General features: G+C 64.6%; 3 protein-coding genes across 3 annotated transcripts; 2 read left to right on the top strand and 1 right to left on the bottom strand.

Moving 5' to 3' along the window:
* Nucleotides 1-1,606: 1,606 nt before the first annotated feature.
* Nucleotides 1,607-3,318, top strand: EMIHUDRAFT_209492 (hypothetical protein; the record flags this gene model as incomplete). The annotated part of the gene is made up of 6 exons (XM_005771238.1): nucleotides 1,607-1,840; nucleotides 1,961-2,308; nucleotides 2,382-2,551; nucleotides 2,623-2,664; nucleotides 2,750-2,864; nucleotides 2,992-3,318. 6 exons carry the CDS (start codon nucleotides 1,607-1,609, stop codon nucleotides 3,316-3,318), a joined length of 1,236 nt encoding a protein of 411 aa, XP_005771295.1.
* A 512-nt stretch (nucleotides 3,319-3,830) lies between these two features.
* EMIHUDRAFT_451245 (hypothetical protein) lies at nucleotides 3,831-5,678 on the bottom strand (the record flags this gene model as incomplete). The annotated part of the gene is made up of 2 exons (XM_005771237.1): nucleotides 3,831-5,409; nucleotides 5,630-5,678. The coding sequence occupies 2 exons, from the start codon at nucleotides 5,676-5,678 to the stop codon at nucleotides 4,124-4,126; spliced, it is 1,335 nt and encodes a 444-aa protein (XP_005771294.1). The 3' UTR covers nucleotides 3,831-4,123.
* Nucleotides 5,679-8,931: 3,253 nt separating this feature from the next.
* On the top strand, nucleotides 8,932-11,230 carry EMIHUDRAFT_464098 (hypothetical protein; the record flags this gene model as incomplete). The annotated part of the gene is made up of 4 exons (XM_005771236.1): nucleotides 8,932-9,384; nucleotides 9,600-10,205; nucleotides 10,263-10,571; nucleotides 10,700-11,230. 4 exons carry the CDS (start codon nucleotides 8,932-8,934, stop codon nucleotides 10,991-10,993), a joined length of 1,662 nt encoding a protein of 553 aa, XP_005771293.1. The 3' UTR covers nucleotides 10,994-11,230.
* Nucleotides 11,231-13,213: the final 1,983 nt, after the last annotated feature.

Here is a 13,213-nt window from a genome sequence, read left to right as displayed (position 1 = left end):
CCACCCTACCCCGTCTGTTGCGCGCGCGCGCTCACTGCTGCGCGCCCCCGCCCACGCCCCCGCCCCCGCCCCCGCTCCCACGCGCCCCTTCCCCGGTAGGTGTGCGTAGAAAGTGGAACCAATCGAGAGGTGGCAGAAGCCGCCGTGTGTGACACATATTGCGGCACGTGAGTGAGACAGTCAGACAGAGCCCCGGCAGCGCGCGCGCGCAGCGCAACAGGCGTTTGCCGTTTCAAACAGCAAACGGGACGGCCTGCGCAGCCTCTAACTATTCTTTCTTCCGCACCCGCCCCTTCGGTGTGGTTGCGATTGACCTCCCGTTCCGCGTATGATGAAGGACGCTCTGAGCGATCTGCTCGCAGCACATCTTTTGTGTCGTCAATGGCAAAAGCTGAGCATGGACGAGTACGCGGCCGAGGCTCTGCGCGCCGAGCTGTTTGGCGCCGAGGCGCCACGGTCGGCGCCGTCGGTCCGACCCGGTCTCCTCACCGAGGAGTCTGACGACGAGCTCGCCCTCGAGGAGAACGAGGAGGGCGGAGGTGACGACGACCACGACAACCTAGCCCTCGAGGAGAACGAGTTGCCTTGTAAAATTCGATATTAGGTTGCAACCCTGTTTCGACTGTAAATAAAGAACGCAAGGCGCCCGCGTCGCAGACGCGGTACCATTGACAAATCTGCAATATAAGCCCACACGAACAAAGAAAACCGTGCACAAATGCGGCGATCTAAGCCGGGCAAGCCTTGAGCTGGTGCCAAGACTTAAGTAAAATTGAAACCCAGAACGTCCGCCAAATCCGTGCTTTGACCAACCACACAGGTGATGTCGGCTCGCTGTTCGACGGCGGCGGCGGCGGGATGAAGGACGCGGCAGGAGCCGCCTGCCGGGCGGCGGGCCGCGAGGCGGCGCGGGAGAGCGCGTCGCACGGGCAGAGCGAGGCGGCGCAGCGGGCGGCGAGCGAGAGGGCGAGCGCCGAGGTGAGCCGGCGGACGATGGCCGAGCTGCGTAGAGTATAGTCCGCGATGGTCGATGCGATGCAAATTCACCTGCACCCACTCCCTCGGACACGTCCCTCCCTGTCCTCTCCACTGGTTCCTCTACTTATATACATAATTATACGCGTGTGTGTCGGTTTGAGAGAGAGCCGGGCGACGACACAAGTCACAACGTGACGAGAACGATCGTGAGCCCCGCGACATCTAGCGGAGTCTGGGGCCCGTGAGCCGTTTGCGCGGGACGGCGACTCAAGAGATGGACGGAGAGGGAGCGCTCGACTGGTACTCATCGCGCACGAGCTGCACCAGCCGCTCGGTCGGGCCGAGCATGGCGCCGACGAGGCGGTGGTTCCCTCCACCACCTCGAGACGTCACTGTTAAGTCTTTTTGTAAACGCTCACCCAAATCGTCGGCGTCGTGCACGATGCGCCTCCTCCTCCCCCTCCTCTTCCTCTCCTCCTCTGCGCACGCCCTGCAGATCTCCACGATATCGTCGCCGAGAGTCGCCGCGCCGCGGGCGTTCACGCCTTGGCTCAGCAGCAGGGCGAGGCTCAGCCGGGCGCGCGCAGCGCCGGTGGCCCAGGCGACGGCGGAACCGGCTCCGACGAGGATGGGCTCGGTCGTCGCGGGCACGTACACGGGCGTGATGCAGTTCACCTTTGCCGCCGCGTGCGCTTCGATCATCTTTGCTCCGGTTGGGCTGCCGCTGGCGATCGGCATCCAGCACGGACTGGTCGGCTTTGTCGTCACGCAGGCGGTCGTCGCCAGGACGACCAGCGTGCGCGGCGGAGTCGCGCTCGCGGTGCCCTCCTTCGAGGTCCTCCCCTTCCTCGCGCGCTTCGCCGTCATCGCGGCGGGCGCCGTCGGCGCCGGCGCCGGGCCGGGTGTGCTGCTCGCGACGGTGCTCGCGGGCAGCATCGTCGCCAACCTGCTCGCCGCCGCGCTCCTCGCCCTGGCCTCGGAGGCGCCGGTCGACAACATCGACCGCCTGCTGCCGCCGCCGCTGCAGGCGGGCCTCTTCGCCGCCATCGGCTGGTCACTCTACCTGCTCTCCTTTGACGTGCTCGGGCTGGGCGCGGGCGCGGGCGCGCTGCTGACGTTGCAGAGCGCGCGGCTGTGGGTGCCCGCCAACCTCTTCGGCCTCGGCCTCTGGAGGGCCTCGCGCAAGGGCGTCGGTGAGGGCCGAGCGAGCGGTGGCGAAACCCATCCCGCCGCACCCATCAACCGCACCTCTTTAGGCGGCCCGCTCCTCATCCCAATCTTCATCCTCGCCGTCAGCGCGCTCGTGCGCGGCCCTAGAGCGAGGATCCCTGTGTTGCATTCGACTGTGTCGCTCCGCGTTCGCACTCGAGCCACCGCATGTGGAGCCCGTATCTCGACGCGAGGCGCGCGCCGCGGATGCACTCGCTGGTGACTTCACGCTCCAGGTGCACGGCTTGCGGCTGGCCACAGGCTGTCCGGTGCCGGACGCGCGCGCGGCGGGCTGGCTGATGGCCGAGGTTGTCGGCGAGCCCGCCTCCGCCCTGTGGCGCTCCCTCTCGCCCTCGCTCGTCCGGTGCGAGGTGCTGATCCCGGCGGCCGGCCCCGTGGCACGTCCGTGACACCTCTCCCCGACGCGCCCGGCAGATGGGACGTCCTCTTCTCCGCGGCGGCCCTCAAGCAGCTCGTGTGCGCCGCCCTCTTCGGGCGCCTCGGGCATGCCGCGCCGCTGGAGTGAAGCGGCCGCCGCAGGCGCCGCGCGGCTGCCGCGTAGGCCGCTCGTGAACACCGTGCTCAACTATGTGCTGTACGGGCCGCTCATCCGGCAGAAGCTCGACCTCAAGACGGCTCCGGCCCCCCCAGTCGACTCGACCCGGCCCTCCGCATGGGTGTCACGCATGTCCAACACCTGCCCCACAGGAGCTCCGCTCCCACGCCCTCGGCACCGCCGCCGCCGCCGCCGCGGGTGGCTACTCGAGCTACCTCGGCCTGTCCGACTCCGCCATCCACCGCAAGATCGGTGGCCTCGACCGCTTCTCTTGCTACTTTGCGGCGGCGGTGAGCGCGCTCTTCCTCTGCGCCTACCCGCTCTGCGGCCTCGTCGGCTACCTGCCGACCCTCGCCATCGCCGGCATCTGCGTGTACGTCGGGTGCGATTTCCTGTACGACAACCTCGTCGAGGCGACCCGCGCCAACGGCGCGAGGGCGGGGCTGGCCGCGGCGACCGTGCTCGCCGTCTGCGTCTGGAAGGACATGCTGCACGGGTCGCTGCTGGGCATCGCGGGCGCCCAGGCGTGCGGGTGGTGGCAGCGCCGGCAGCAGCGCCGGGCGGACAAGGAGTGAGACGCGCGCGCCGTCTCCGCGCGGCGCGCATTCCGGGACTGCGCTCCCGTCTGGCTAGCTCGGCCTCACGAGTAGCCCACGTGCACGCGCCCCACAGCCCACAGCCCACACCCACAGCGCACAGGCACAGCCCAGTCCGCGACAGTACCGATCTACTACGTGTGTTATATGCGCGGCTCGTGAGTCGTGTGACTCTCGCGTTCTCCGTGTTACCCGGTTCACCCCCCCGCGCGCCGCGCCGCGACTCGCGTGTCGCGCGTCTCGCGCGCCGCCGCCGCCGGGGAGCGGGGTGACGTGGGGTGCCGCCTGCCCCGGGGCGGGGTGCCCCCGTGCGAGAGTGCGCCGTCAGTGGAGTTTGACTTCGTTGAGCGCCCTAGCGGGGGTGTCGGGTGTGAGCGCTAGAGAGCGCATGTTGCCGCATGACCCCGCGCTACGCGCTACGGCTTTAGCGAGTTCACTGCTAGACTTTCGCTGGGGCTGCCCCGGCTGCGAGTCGCCCCACGGCCCACGCGCCAGCCGCCACGCCTGTATATGACACAACGGCCGAACGTATAACGGGGCAGACCTACAAGACCGCAACCCCCGACTAGACCGCAACCCAACGCATCCCAAACTCAAAATAGCTGTCCACACAGGCACGACGCACGAAATCTGCGTGTGCGAGGTCCGTCCCTGCGCAAAGCATGCCGCGCAAGCTCCTATGCCTCGCTAGCATGCGGCTCCGTGCGCGGCGAGCGGCGGCGCTTCCACCGCGCCGGCCCGGCGGCTAGTGCGGGCCACGCGGCAGCGCAGCGCCGGCGCGCGCCTAGTACTCCTCGCCGCCCTCCTCGTCGTACTCGCCCTCCTCCTCGGCCGAGGCGTCCTGATACTGCTGGTACTCGGAGACGAGGTCGTTCATGTTGGACTCGGCCTCGGTGAACTCCATCTCGTCCATGCCCTCGCCGGTGTACCAGTGGAGGAAGGCCTTGCGGCGGAACATGGCGGTGAACTGCTCGGCGACGCGCTTCATCACCTCCTGCATGCAGGTCGAGTTGCCCATGAAGCCGACCGACATCTTGAGGCCCTTGGGCGGGATGTCGCAGATGGCGCACTTCATGTTGTTGGGGATCCACTCCACAAAGTAGGACGAGTTCTTGTTCTGCACGTTCAGCATCTGCTCGTCCACCTCCTTGGTCGACATGCGGCCGCGGAAGAGCGCGGTACACGTGAGGTAGCGGCCGTGGCGCGGGTCGGCGGCCGCCATCATGTTCTTGGCGTCGAACATCTGCTGCGTCAGCTCGGGCACGGTGAGCGAGCGGTACTGCTGCGAGCCACGCGAGGTGAGCGGCGCGAAGCCGACCATGAAGAAGTGCAGCCGCGGGAAGGGGATCATGTTGACGGCCAGCTTGCGCAGGTCGCAGTTGAGCTGGCCGGGGAAGCGGAGGCAGCAAGTCGACGCCGACATGACGGCGGCGACAAGGTGGTTGAGGTCGCCAAAGGTGGGCGTGGTGAGCTTGAGCGTGCGGAAGCAGATGTCGTACAGCGCCTCGTTGTCAATCAGCAGCGACTCGTCCGAGTTCTCGACCAGCTGGTGGATGGAGAGGACGCAGTTGTACGGCTCGACGACCGTGTCGGACACCTTGGGCGACGGGAAGACCGAGTAGGAGCACATGACGCGGTCGGGGTACTCCTCGCGGATCTTGGAGATGAGGAGGGTGCCCATGCCCGAGCCGGTGCCGCCACCCAGCGAGTGCGACAGCGTGAAGCCCTGCAGGCAGTCGCAGCCCTCGGCCTCCTTGCGGACGACGTCGAGCACGGCGTCAATCAGCTCGGCGCCCTCGGTGTAGTGACCCTTGGCCCAGTTGTTGCCGGCGCCCGACTGGCCAAAGACGAAGTTGTCCGGCCGGAAGATCTGGCCAAAGGGGCCCGACCGCACCGAGTCCATGGTGCCCGGCTCGAGGTCCATGAGCACGGCGCGCGGGACGTACCGGCCGCCCGTCGCCTCGTTGTAGTAGACGTTGATGCGCTCGAGCTGGAGGTCCGAGTCGCCGTGGTAGGTGCCGGTCGGGTCGATGCCGTGCTCGTCCGAGACAACCTCCCAGAACTTGGCGCCTGCCAGCACGCGCGCGCGCGCATCAGTCGGCAGTGCGTGTCGGGGCGAGAGCGGAGGGCGCCCATGGCGGGTGAGGCCGGATCGGGCGTGCGAAGGAGGTCGAGGCGCGCGCGGCGGTGCGAGAGAGCCGGTGTTGTGGGCGGCGGCGCGGAGGCAGCGCGGGGTCGCGCGCGCGCAGAGGGCGCCACGCAGGGTGGCGGGCCGAGAATGCGCGCGCACCGATCTGGTTGCCGCACTGGCCACCCTGGATGGAAACGATCTCGCGCATGCTGCTTGTGGATACCTTTGGGGCAGCACACGGCGGGGTGGAGACTCGCGGCGGCGGCCGCGCGCTGCGCTGCACGGTGAGCGGGGCGGGCATGCGCGCGAGGAGCGGCGCGCCGCGCGGAGGGGCGGGGGGGGGGAGGAGGGGCGTGGTGCCGAGGGGGCGTGGGACGGGGCAGACTGGACAGAGAGGAGAGGATGAGGTGTGTGTGCCCCACACTGAGGTGTGTGTTGTGTGTGCAGCACCGTTGGAACGGCGGGGCTTCAAGCGAGGGAAGCGAAAAGAATTTTGCCTAGGGCGCTCGCACAACACTGCCTCCCATCCCTCCCTTGGGTTGTCTGTTTTCTTTCTTTCTTTTTGGGCACGGGACTGGCGCGCACTGGCACTAACACAGGTACACCACGGGAGCCGCCTAAGCGACTCCCGCGAGGGTGGCGAGGCACTTAAAGAATTTGCAAGCGCGAGTTTGGGCGTGGTGTCCACTAGCTCCGAGTAGAGGGGGCGTCCTGCAGTTAAGGGGAAACCCGGTACGCGGGTCCAACCCTCGGAGAACTGTGTTTACTTTAAGGCCCTTTCCCTGCGAACGCGCACCCCCGGGGCTAGGGCTCTCTAGCCCGTAAGCGTAACCCGATGCCAATCAATCATCCGGCCTGCTGGGTGCGCTTCTTAGCTCCCCGGCCCTGGATGTGCGGTTGATGACTGCACTCCAAGTGCTCCAAGTGCGGTGCACGATTCACGCGACAGGCGAGGCGCGGGCGACGGCTTCCTCAAGCGAAAAGAAGTTTACAAGCACGACACTGGCACTAACACGAAAAGAAACGAAGGCACGGGTGCGCGCTGTGCCTCGGGTTCGTGCGTCGCCCATCTCTCCGGGAGATGTCTACTCTTTTATTTATATGGGAATAGGACCACCGCGGCGGCGTCGTCGCAGAACGAGGCAGAGGAGAGCGACGCGATAGAGGTAAGAGGATGAAGGTTGAAGCGACAGGAGAGAGAACGACGTCACGAGAGTGGGACGACCGCGAGGTGGCATGAAGGTTGCTGCGAGAATCGGCGAGGGACTGCGAGGAGAGACTAGTTAGGAAGAGGCAGACGCCCAAGGGTGGGCGACGGCTAGCAACACACCTTCCTTCCCGTGAAATCCATCCCTGTCTGTCTCATAGATGGCCTCCGGTAGGAGGCTCCACACCACCTGACTCGCGTCGTGCCACCTCGCACCTGAAAGCCACAAAATGCCGGATTTTGCACGAGACACGCGGAAAGCGCCACGTGCCTCCACGAGTCCTTTGCAGCTTTTTGCACAAAATGCAGGTGGCTTTAGCCACTTGCTCCATGTTGAGCAAAACAGTCCAAAAAACACCTGCGGGACCGTGAAGCACTCGCGCGAATACCACACCTGCAGGAAGGCTGGGTGCGGTGGACATGGGCGATACATGGCGTGCCGCTCGTTGTGTGCGCGAGCAAACGGGAGGCGCAGCGAGTGGAGAGGAAACTCATCCGCACACTGCGACCAAAGCTCAACATGGAGGAGCGAGGAACTAGGCTATGGAGGAGCCAGCCCACATACAGAGAAGAGATGAAAAAGATGAACCGGGCGGAGAGGACCCGGAAGAGACCAGGCATCCCACCGTGGAGAGATCCGCTCCAGATGCACCTACGGCTGCGGGGCGGTGATCGTGAGGGACAAGGGGAGACGAGGGCGCGGCGAGGTTTTGCCACCTTTTGGCGGGAAGGCGAGACACGCAGATGCTTCAACCTTGGCACCATCCTGCGAGAGGCAGAGGATAACGTTGAGGGCGAGAGCTTTAGGTTCACAGTCAGCTATCGTCTTGGAGGCATGCACGTGTCCAGCTGGAGATACCTTCAGGAAAGGTATGCTCACTGGAGCATCGCTACGCACAATGATTGTGCGATGAGCTTTCGTGACGGACTGGAGGAGATACGTTCTGGAGATAATGATGGAAGCTTCACCGTCATTGCGAGACGCATGACGGCTGAACCGGAGCGTGTGAGCAGCGCAGCGTTCCTGCTGGCGAGCAGCGCTTGGCATGTAAGAGCTGAGGACGCGTCGGCAAGACTTCTTCGCGAACGTCAGTAAAGGACGTCACAGAAGAAGAATTTTACAACAAAACTCCCTCGCACAACACTGGGCACAGGACTGGGCACGGGACTGGCTCGCACTGGCACTAACACAGGTACACCGAAGAAGAATTAAGACACCAGAAGAAATGGACCGTTTATGGAAAAGGAGAAATTACAGCGACAAATCTAATGGCTGCGTAAATCCGAGGCGACGCGCATTGCGCCAGAAGCGTGCACACGTTGGAAGGACACCTTCCTACTGACCGTACGATCAGGTCGTCACTGAATGCTTGATACTAAGGCCGCGAGCTATGCAGGTGGTCAATTGTGCAGCAGGGCACGGTCAGCAGCGCCGACAGGCTGTCGCAAGGCGTGGTAGCATGGCCGCAAGTACGCCGAATTCCCATGAAAACAAGCAAGTAAAAAATCGCGCGAAAAAAAATCCGAAAAAATCGGCGCCTGCGGCGGGCCGTGGGACCCCATCTCCCCAACAAGGCTGTGAAAACCGGTCTTTTCCAGACATTCTGCCCACCCGCCGCCCCCGCGCGCGCCCCACCCCGGCCGGGAGCAAGGGGAGTGACAGTTTGAGGGATGGCAACAGTCGAGATACCTCGCACTCCATGTAAACGGCGACACATAGTGGGGGACACTGCGCAAGGAGGGGGTGCGAAGCCTAAGATTGCCTGCTCGTGCAGGTGGGGACCCTGTCCTTCTCCCACCCCTTGTTTGGTGTGTCCCCCGGGACGGGCGGGCAGCCTCGTGGGCTGGCACGGCCTGGCACGGCCTGTTTTTAGGGAAGCGTGGCGGCGCGGGGAAACGCGGCGGCGGTGGTGGCGGCGGCGGCGGCAGCGGCACGCGCGGGCGGACGGATTCGGACGGGGCGGAGCAGCGACCGCCTGGGCGGCCGCTGCTCTGTCTGCCAGAGCGCGCGCCGTCTGCGCAGCTCGAGCGCGGTCAGGTGCACAGGGAAGCGTGGCGGCGCGGGGACGCGCGGCGGCAGTGGCGAGCAGGCGAGCGGCCCGCGCGCGGCGAGGCGGACAGGTGATCGGCAGGCGGGTGATGGGCCGGTGAGTGACCGCGCCCAGCGATCGGAGAGAGAAAGCAGAAAGCATAACAAGCAAAGGATCTCTCTAACGCCGCGGCCAAAAGAGACCGCGGACCTTGAATTTCGGCTATGCGGGGGGGGTGGAGCAAGGCCAAGGCCGTCATGGGGCCGAGCGGCTCTGGGAAGACCACGCTCCTCAACTCGCTCACGGGCGTGACGACGCCGACCAGCGGCACAATCAGCGTGAACGGTTCCCCGTATGACCGCCGCACCATGCGGCGCTTCGCGACCTTTGTGCCGCAGGACGACCTGCTCACGCCTTCGCTGACGGTGCACGAGTCGCTGGCGGAGGCGTGCCTCTTCAAGATGGGCCGCTCCGCGACGGCGGCCGATCGGAGAGCGCGGTGCGAGGAGCTCCTGGCTCAGTTTGGCCTTGCCGAGTGCCGCGATGTCCTCGTCGGCCACCCAGAAGGGAAGAAGGGTATCAGCGGCGGGCAGAAGCGGCGGCTGTCCGTCGCGCTGGAGCTCGCCGGCCGGCCATCGCTGCTGCTGCTCGATGAGCCCACCTCCGGACTCGACTCGGTCTCCGCTCGAGACCCTTCCCACTGGGAGAGACTTCGGTCGGCACACACTCGAGAGGCACGCACTGCGAGAGACTCGGTCGGCACCCACACACACTCGAGAGACGCCTCCGGAGACCGGCGAGGGACGTCTCACTTGCCGGCCGAGGTCGCCACACCTTTTTTTTTACGTCTCACCCCCATCCGCCCTCGCCTCCTTACGCCGTCCTCTCACAGGTCTCCACGATGGCCCTCGTCCGCCTCCTCCGCTCCCTGTCCCAGTCGATGGCGGTGGTGGCCACCATCCACCAGCCGTCCGCCGCAGCCTTCTACATGTTTGATCGGCTGCTCCTGCTGCACCGCGGCGCCGTCTGCTACCAGGGGCCGATCTCGCACGCCGAGCAGCAGCCGGCCCGCTGGTTCGCCGCCGCCGGCTTCGCGTGCCCGCCGCTCGACAACCCGGCCGACTTCTTCTTTGAGGTGCTCGCGGGGAGCCCCGAGGCGGTTCGCGCCCATTACCTGCGGCAGCCTACTGCCCGCGAGCCAACCGGAGCGGCGCTCGAGGCCCTCACACTCGACGGGCCCGCGTACGCGGCCACGTTTCGGACCCAGATGCGCGCGCTCATCCTGCGCAACGCGCGGGCTATTCGGCGCGAGCCGCTCCTCGCAAAGCTGCGGTTCGTGTCGGCGACCGTCATCGGGCTGGTGATGGGCGTGCTCTACTTTGACACGTCGGACGACCTGACCGGCGTCAACGACACCATCTCGATCCTCCTCTTCTCGATGCTCTTCCTCGCCATCATCAACGCGCTGCCCGTCGTCCTCTCGGCGCGGCCCGCGGCGGTGCTCCAAAACAAGGGAGGTGCGGCGTCCGCGATACACCCATGCCAAGCTTCGTAGGTGCTGCCGGAGCTCGCGGTGGTCCGCAAGGAGGTGCGCAACAACTGGTATAACCCCGCGACATTCGTGCCCGCCAAGCTGGTGGTCGAGACGCCGTTGCTCGTCCTCCCGCCCCTCCTCTACCTCGCCATCGCCGGCACCATGTCGGGTTTCGCGTTGGGCGACGGCGGCAGCCGCTTCCTCCAAGTCTATCTCGCCATCTTGCTGGTGGTCTTTGCCACGCACGCATGGGCCCTCATGATATGCAGCGTCTCTCCCGACAGCAACACCGCCGTCCTCCTCGCTCCCGGCTCAATCATGCCAATGGCCGTGCTCTCCGGCTTCTTCAAGAACCAGCAGGCGAACGAGCTGGCTGAGAACGCCCGCACACACCTGCGCGCCACCACCTCCCTACCACCTTGTTGAGGCGCCGGTCCCGCCCTCCCACCGCCCCGCAGGACATGACGTGGGTCTTCCGCTGGGCCACCTATGTCGACTACCTCAACTACTCGTGGCAGGCGATGGCAAACGCTGCCTTCCGCGGCAAAGTCTTCACAGGCGATGCTGCCTCGACGCCGTACGCCACGGGAGAGAAGGTCTTGGAGAACCGGCTGCGGTTGCCCAACATCGTGGGAGGGGAGTCGTATGATGCAGTCGCCAACTATTGGGCCAACGTCGGGGTTCTCCTCGCCTTTGTGCTCGTCTTCCGCCTCCTCGCCATCGTCTTCATCTCGCGTCGCCTGTCCAGCTGAAAGGTGAAGGGAGCTGCCCGAACTCACGCGTTGTTTGTGCGATACCATATGCAGCGTGCATTGAGACGTGACGCTGACTCCTGACATGCCGCCGCGGTTGACTGTACAGTAGTCTTCTCTCATACAATTACAAACATGCGCATGCAGGAGTGCAAATTTGCTGCATGCTCGTGCTCTTGTGCTGTCTGGTACGCGTGGTACGTTTTACTTTTACACCCGTTTGCCGTGAACGGCGAGAACGGGAAACGAATCAACGCCGCCCGGCCCCGGGTGCTTTAGCATTTAGGAAACGAGGGTGTACGGCTTTAGATGTGCACAGGAAACAAGAAACGGAAACAACACACATATCACACTACACGCAGCTCAGGCATGGTGTCGTGCGAGAGAAGTGAGCAACTGCCAATCTGCCATGAACGCTCGTCTGGACTAGGCCGAAACGCCACCTCGCGGCTCGCGCGTCGCGGCCTTCCTCCTCCGCGCGTCGTTCCTAGAAGGAAGAAGACGCATGCCAAGCTACCTAGGGCTGGGAGGAGGACACACGTCCCCTTAGTTCGATGTGTGAAGAACAGACAGCCAGCCGGAGGCTGGACACCAGGTAGTAACGGGGGCGTGGACGCAAGACATCGGGGGTGGGGTGGGGTGGGGTGGGGGGGGGGGGCATGAGATGACGTCACGCTGGAGCACTTACGTCTGCTATTTCTTTATCGTGTTAGTGCCAATGCGCGCCAGTGGTCCCGTGCCCCGTGTTGTGCGCGCTTGCTTAGTTCTTCCTCGCACAGGAGTCGCTTAGGCGGCTCCCGTGGTGTACCTGTGTTAGTGCCAGTGCGCGCCAGTCCCGTGCCCAGCGTTGGCCGAGGGAGAAGTTTTGACCGCGCAAGACATAAGGGTGGCTAAGCCTAAGGGCTCTGCCCGCAAGGCGCCCGCGTCGCAGACGCGCGGTACCATTGACAAATCAGCAATACCCCCACACGAACAAATAGCAAAATCCGAATATCATGCACAAATGCGGCGATCTCTCCGTAAATTTGAAAGCAAGAATTCGGCGCTTTGAGGAGAAGCCGTTGATCGAGCCCAGCGTGCCCGCGGCCGCCTCCAGCGCAGACGCCGCCGCTGGGGACGACACGCTGCGGAATCGGATCAAGCCCATGGAGGAGGAGGGCGCAGTCGGCGAATTGGAGGAGGAGGAGGAGGAGGGCGCAGTCGACGTTGTCGTGTCTGACTCAGAGGAGGAGTTGGAGGTGCTCACCTGGCCTGATTGAGCAGCTCGCCGCCGTTGTCACTCAACGTGCGTCATGCGTGATCGAGCTTGAGGGAGGAGCTCCGCTAATGATTCGGCCGGCCACCCAACGCCGCCGCCCATACCCGCCACCCACAAAGCGTCTGCTCTACTATCCCGTACCACCCGCTCCACCACTTTCCACGGATCATGCCCGTGATAGCACCATCACTGCCACCGTCCTGGTTTGAACGTGGCAGCTAGACTCTAGGAACTCGGTAGTTGTGACCCCTCTGAGTGAGGACAGGAGAGAGAGAGCTTTTGTGGTGTTGGTGTACTCGAGTACCTTCTCTGGGGAAAGTTATTTAGCGACACCTCAGTTCCGGATATCGGCGAACGATTGGACGGTGCCTCCAACTGAGCCAAATGGTACGCAATAACGGGACAGGGTGGTTTTTCTCTCTATCTCCCCTTCTACCTCTTAGCATAAGCTGCGCTCTGTGTCCCAGTGTCCGACCCATGTTGCGGCGCATCACCTGAAATCGTCCGAGCGTAGCGGAGTGAGTGGGCCCCGAGTTTGAAAAAGGGCGACGGACGCTTGCGTCCTAGCCTCCAACAACGCCTCCCCGGCGCAGAGGGGCCCCCGGAGGGATGCTCAACCGCTCCACGCCACGCCGCTTGCGGCGGTCCTCTTCCCAGCTCCGCGCAGAATAAAATTCTTTATCGCGGGAGCGTCTTCACACAGGGGCTCTCACAGCAGTCTGACTACAGTGTACGTCCACGAGTTGCTATGAATACTTCGCCGTCCGGCTAAAAACTCTCGCTCGCCCCCCTCCCCCCCCCCTCCCCCCTGCAACAAAGCACATGGCGCTCACCGAATCTGGCGTACTGAAACAGGTGACGCGTTGCGCTGTCTCTAAGATGGAAGCAGGAAGCTTCCATCCCGGCGGTGGTTCGAATCCACGCAAGCCGAAGGTGACGGGGCGATAGGCCTTGAGGTCTGA

Source organism: Emiliania huxleyi (genome assembly GCF_000372725.1).
Source record: "Emiliania huxleyi CCMP1516 unplaced genomic scaffold EMIHUscaffold_39, whole genome shotgun sequence".
NCBI lineage: Eukaryota > Haptophyta > Isochrysidales > Noelaerhabdaceae > Emiliania > Emiliania huxleyi.
This window is presented reverse-complemented; position numbering and strand designations above follow the sequence as displayed.